Consider the following 6,662-nt stretch of genomic DNA (forward strand, 5'->3'; position numbering starts at 1 on the left):
TTTGTCAGAGTTATGCACGTGTTTGTTACGCAGGCTTTAAGTCGTTCCATAAATCAATATCAAAATGCACAGTTTATTAAACTAAGCGAAAAGTTCGTTAGTGGGAATTAAAAACTAGCAGAAAGAATTTGTAAACCGGGAGGGGAATTTATAACCCGTTTATTTTTTTGATGAATGACTATTAATGGAAGATACGTATTAGAATTGTTCACGTTGATTTGTTTCTTATCTATATGTAAATCAGTAGATAATATCTACATAGATCATACCTTGTTAATTATCTTTAGATGCCGAGATTCTCCGAAAACTGAGGCGTACTTACCGTGCACCATGGCACTTTACCGAGTACATTTCCTGGCGGCCTGGAACAAATACAACAACATCATACAGGTATTTATGCCATAGTAGATGATAACAAAAACAATAGAAAACACTGACATAATAACGAAACCATTATCATGCCCCCGCCATAATGTGGGGGCATCTTCGCTAGCCCAGGCTTCTGATTACCAACACTCCACGAACCCTTGGCGGATATAGTCGTGTTCAAACCGTCGCGCCCTGGAATCCCAGGGCATCCAATCAAATCGCGTTTTACATTCAGGCTTGGTTTCGCAGTAAACACAAATTGCGGCGTCCAGTACAGAGCTACATTGTCGACTATGTCATGGCATTTTACCTAAATACACAGACGTACAATCATTGGGGAAACATGCGTAAAGGGTGATAATTTCGAAACTCCGCTAGAGGGCCAGAACTAACGACTATATCTGCCAAGGATTGGTGGAGTGTAACGTAATCAGAAGCCTTGGCTAGTGAAGATGGAAGTGGGAGGGGAGGGGGGGGGGGGGGGGGTTATATTCTTACCCATTTCTTACCCATGTCCGTCGCGCATATGCAACTGATACGATCCTTTTCAAACTGGGTTTCGGGGTGTCAAGTGGCTGCGGAGACATTTATGTCTTACAGACATTTTCTAGTTCTAACTCAAACTTGATAAAACTAGGATAAACTCGTACTAGAAAAATATAGATTCGCATGAGTACAAGGCGAAAGAGACAAGTAATAATAATAAGTACATAAGTATGAAGGATCTAGGATTTGTCTGTCAATGTTTTCGCACCCTTTATCTAAATAACAAGATAATGATGTATACTCTGTATATCTGTAGTTTAAATAGATTGAAATAATCTCTTAAGTATATTTGATAAATATGTAATATTTTTATTTGTATATTAACACATTGTTACATACTCACAAAAATCATGAAAATAAGAGTGCTGGTGTATTCTTTATAAATTTTGAATCATTGCCGTGTCAGGGTGAATGTGTAATCCATACATCATTCTGGAATGGAGGAAATAAATGTTTTGAAATGAAATAATCATAGATAAATAGCACATGTCGTTTTAAATAAGTAATGACGTGTTTAATTTAGATGTCAGTCATTTGCTAACTTATCATAGATAATTCTAAAAGTTTGCATTTTTGATTGAACTGATATTCATTCAGAGATGTTAAATTCATCCTGTTATCTAAACGAGGAATTTCTGATGTGTTGTATCTAAAAGTGTGTGTGTATGTCATTCCGTTCAAATCCAGTTTTATCCACCATATAATATATATAAATGAAAGTCATATTGATTTCCAATAACCTTTTAAAACATTACTTGCATTTTCATGTCATTTCATCAGTCTTTCTGTATCCTGGAACATTTTTATTGATTGATATTCAAATTTAAATCGCACATATTGTTTGGAAAATTGAACTATCTAGACACCAATCCAGGTTGTGCTTGGCAGTGACTCCTTATGATAGACCGATGTTAAGATAGCATATCGATCAATGTTAAGTACATATGCATCGTATCAATATATCATATGCAGTGACATGCCAGGTCACCTGCACTTTCTACCTATGTGGTGTGGCATTTGAGATATAATGTAATTATTCCCTCTCTGATATCATTGGCCCAAACATCGTCTAACCCTGTATTATATACGGGGGGCTCAAAAAACCAGTCCCCACTTTTCAACTTTATAAAAATCAATACAAGATTTAGTATGAATATAAGACATAGATTTAAGAGAAGTTTCATACAATTCTTTTAGTATGCTTTTTCAATAAAGCTTTGAAAAATTGAAGTATCATTGCCACATTAATGCAAAATTCAAATATGTCCTGTGACGTCAATTTTACCCATAATGCAACATTTAACGCCATTATATGCTTCTCCTTGGTCTTCCTGACATGTTTGTCTTCTCTAATCAATTTTCAATGTTGCTCAAATTGGAAAAAAATGAAATATTTGCTTTCTTGATAAAAGTTTAACATCAGGCCAATTTCCCTTACGAAACTTATTCACATGTGTCGGCGATTTTCCATTTGCATGATAAACTTTTGCAACATCAATGTGTACACCCTTTGTGTTATCCATTTTGAGGGAAAAAAAGCTAATTACAAGATTTTGATGATGTCATTGATGTCAAGACATCATCAGAAGCAAATATGACGTCATCATTTTTTTGTTCTGAGGTGGAAACATCATAAGTATATGTTCTTTAAAATGCAATTGGTAGTTTGTGAATATCTTGTCTAGTGAAAAAGATATAGGCAAAGTGGGGACACCCTGTACAGATGATAGTAAGAGTAAACACACTGTATATCGGATCTTAAGGTTGTTTACTTAACAATTAAACGATTGTTAGCGTTTAAATGTTATATTTACTTGTACTAATGTTAAACTCTGCCTTCCTTAAATAAATATCTTAACCTTGGGCTACGTCACTTGTTTCGCTATTACTGGAAAATAAATATAGTTTACAAGAGTGTGTTGCCAGGCTTTTTATATTTACTAAAAAGAAAGAAATATCAAAGTAAGACAGATTCTTCCTTTTCTCAACAGGTGGTCAGTTTTGTACTGTCCGGTATTGTAACCGTCCTCAGCTTTCGTCATATTGTCCGGTCATTGAGAGAGAACCGTCGTCCTGCAGAACTTGATATCTTGTGATATGACAGTATACTGTGATACACATTCTGACATCACACAGCGGCAACAACCAGTGCCTGAATGTTGTCTCGAAGTCAAGTATTATCCGACACTGATAAATGCAGGTGACCAGATCTACTTATCTCGAATTTTAACTAGAACGTTCTTAATTATTTGCATTCCTCTGAACTGTTTGTATTAACTTTTATCATTTGTTCATTCATTTCAGTCAGTTCAGGAAATCGAATATGTTTTTTCCATGGTTGAATGAGTTTCCCTTTAAGTTACTTGGTTTTGTATTTGTCATAACGCTTTTGTGAGACTTATGTCCAGTATCATATGCTTGCTATGATTTAATTATAAATATTGTCAGGAATATTTCTGGAATTAGACTGCCGAGCATAGGAATCATCGGATTTCCCTAAATGTGATAATCAAGCAAAGCAAAGTTGTTTTTTCTTCTTCTTCTTCTTTTTTTTTTTTTTTTGTAAATGCTGAAAACCGTGTACAATGTTCTTTGTTTTTAGATAATTATAGATTAGTTCCTTGTCATAAGAGATATACATCATACAATTACAATAATCATTCTGATGGGGAGATATTAGCACAATCTCGATGAATCTCATGTAGGAACAAAGAATGCTATAATTCACCAAGAAAACGCAATACATTATCTAGTCAATACATTGTGTACGGTGCTTGGTTTACGTAAGTAATTCTATGGTATGATAAATTGTATTATAACATATCTCAACTAAAGGTCATGGGACCTGTTAATGAAACAAAGCCTTGTTCTTTGTTTCTTGCCAACATTTGTTACTATTTTGTATCATTCAGTATTTATTTTCTGCATGATGAGGTACCGGAAGGGTATTTTTGAAATTTCCCCGTTATCCATAGATATGTCCATTTGATTATAAGTCTGATCAGACAAAAACAAATGGCTTTCAGAGGGACATATTGAAATGTATTGGTGTAACTTATAATTTCTCTGACAGTTCCTAGATAAATCAGTTCTCATATTACACGTGTACGTTCTACTCGATCAAATGATAAAGACAAAAAGAGGAGGAAACATGAGAAAAGTAGAGAAAGAATAAGTCTTACATAGTCCAAATAATTATTATTTAATGTTGGACACCAAGGTCCCTCTGGGATCTCTAGTTTCACTAGATGCGACTTTGCAGCACGCACTGTTGTAGAGCATCTCATTGTTGTAAGATTTTCCTATGGGTTATAAGGGTTGCCTCCCTTCGTGTAACTCTCTATTTGAGTGTTAAGAAACGTTTACACTTGCATCACATGTTGATAAGGTGAATTAGACTATTATAGAACAATTTAAGATAGTGATTGATGTGTTATTTCTCAAAAATATGTACATTATAAATAAATTAGCAATACTTATGCTGTGTACCTTGTAACATAGTATACCATTGACTCATATTTCAATATATTAATGTATTTTGTTTCTTTTATTAAATAATCTTACGATACGTGGCATCAAGGTATCGCCCCAACAAGACCTCTGATAACTGAGATGTAATTACCATGTAGATGTAAGACAGAGTTTAAATGCTTATTTGGTAGCCGTCTTAGTGTATGTTTATTGGCTTATTCTGTTCAGATATACTTATTTTGATTTTTTTTTCAGTTTGATAATCTCTAGTCATTATTGAAAGATCGAATTACGTATCAAATTATTGTGATAACCGTTTGTTACATTTTGTTGTTTTTTGTTATTTTTTTTTCATAGTTTTCCCCCATTTTATTTTAATCAAACAAACATTCGACACACACGTTTTCAATTAAATAGTGCAAATAGTGCTGTAAGTATTCGCCATGTTGTTATTTGTAAATATTGTTTGCCTCTAAAATTTTAAAAATCTTGATGTTCTGCTCAACCTTTGTTACTTTTTCATTTCATGTTATCAATCATTCTGGTAAATCGGGTATATTTGTTTGTAGTTTTAATGAGGTTTTCTCACTGATTCGTCATTTCTGGCTTTGATTTTGTTTTACAATAGCATTATGATCAATGTGTTGATGTTTGTCTTTCAGTATTTTCATGCTTCATTGCATTCGCTGTTGCTCATATCAAAATGTTACAACGACCAATATTTTTGCTTAACAAAACATAAATTACTTCCATTTATCATTAATATGCTGTTGTAAGATTCTTGGTGGGTTCGCTACTCGTCTTCCTTAGAGTGTCTGTACTATTACACACTCGTTAGTACATTGGTGATTTTGATTGACAATCATGATCCAGATTATGTATAGTTGTGTATATATACATCATCATTGCTGTCAAGCATTGTTACAGTTATAGCATTGTACAAATATAAAGTAATAACCTCATAATTGTACGAAATGTCATCGAAATATATTCTGTATTTGATTGACAATCTATGCAGTGATATTGCGTTTACTGTTTCTGTTCAGTATAGATAATAAGTTGCAGTAGATATGACCTTTAACACTGTAGTATACGTCACATACCAAAACGTCATGTCTGATATTTCAGAATTCACTGAACAAGCATTTCCTTATCTTAATTGACCTTCAAATCTTACAACTCCCACAAGATTTTATTTTTTAGGATTTTTTGCATTTTTTCTTTACTTGTTTAATTTTGTTTCTGTTTTCATTTTCGTGAAACAGTCCTGGTGACTTTTTACACCTCTGAAATAATTGTGTTGTTATATTCTAACACCTCTTCATTTTCGCGTGAGATTGATATTCATCATAAATATTAATCGTAAACTTGCATATATTGATGCAATGTAATTTAGCATTTAACTGAGTAGTTTTCGCCTTTAACTGAGTAAGATTTGCGGTTACATGAGTAAAAGCGGTTACTTAACGGTTAACTGAGTAAAATTGGAGGTTAACTTACTAATAGTGGTTAACCGAGTAAATTTAACGGTTAACTAAATCAGCGTCATGTTGAATTCGTACTGCCCTAGGTATGGTAATTAATGTCTGATAACTCGATTATAATTCAGCGGAATACTTCTAACGCGAAAATTTCCAAAATACGATTATCGCTAAAACATACAAATCTTTCCCGAATCTTATTCCGTGTTTTTGTTTACTTTTATTAACTAACGCCATTCCAGTTATGATCCAGTGAATTTATAAACGATTTTAATTTATCTCTGTTTTGTGAATGATATCGCTAGATAGTTTCTTTTTTTATCTGAAAATGTATTTTCCATTGTTTAGATAAGTTAATCATGACTATTGTGTAGAATATAACGAGTTTCTTACTTACATTGTTTTCTTACTCTATGGCGCAAAATATCGATGGACGAAAATATATCATGACGACTTACTTTTAAGGGTATACTTGTGCTTTGTCATTTTCATTCAATAGAAAAAATGTTCCTTTATGATGCCTTCAAAGTATGATTTGCCAAATGTTTGTTTGTTCGTGAAAATAATCCAATAATATTGACCTCACGTCACATTCGATGTACATGTACTTAACATTATGTACCTTCATGGACTTGCTTGAAATATGTTCAGTTTTATTTTTCAGACGTTTAAAATACAGTTAATTTTGTTTTCTAAATAAATGGTTGGTAAATGAAAGTGAAATGGAGTTTTTGTTTATAAGCATTGAATGTTGTATGGATCAGTCGGATACATTTGCAAAACTATTTTTACAGT

The 6,662-nt window shown here is 33.0% G+C and overlaps 1 protein-coding gene across 1 annotated transcript in view; it reads left to right on the forward strand.

Moving 5' to 3' along the window:
• Positions 1-6,584, forward strand: part of LOC117340754 (protein sel-1 homolog 3-like) — a 35,002-nt gene extending 28,418 nt beyond the window's left edge. The window contains 2 exon segments of the mRNA XM_033902516.1: positions 288-390; positions 2,907-6,584. Coding sequence (XP_033758407.1) covers positions 288-390; positions 2,907-3,011 — 208 coding nt within the window. The 3' untranslated portion in view covers positions 3,012-6,584.
• Positions 6,585-6,662: the final 78 nt, after the last annotated feature.

Source organism: Pecten maximus, chromosome 13 (assembly GCF_902652985.1).
Source record: "Pecten maximus chromosome 13, xPecMax1.1, whole genome shotgun sequence".
NCBI classification, from domain to species: Eukaryota; Metazoa; Mollusca; class Bivalvia; order Pectinida; family Pectinidae; genus Pecten; species Pecten maximus.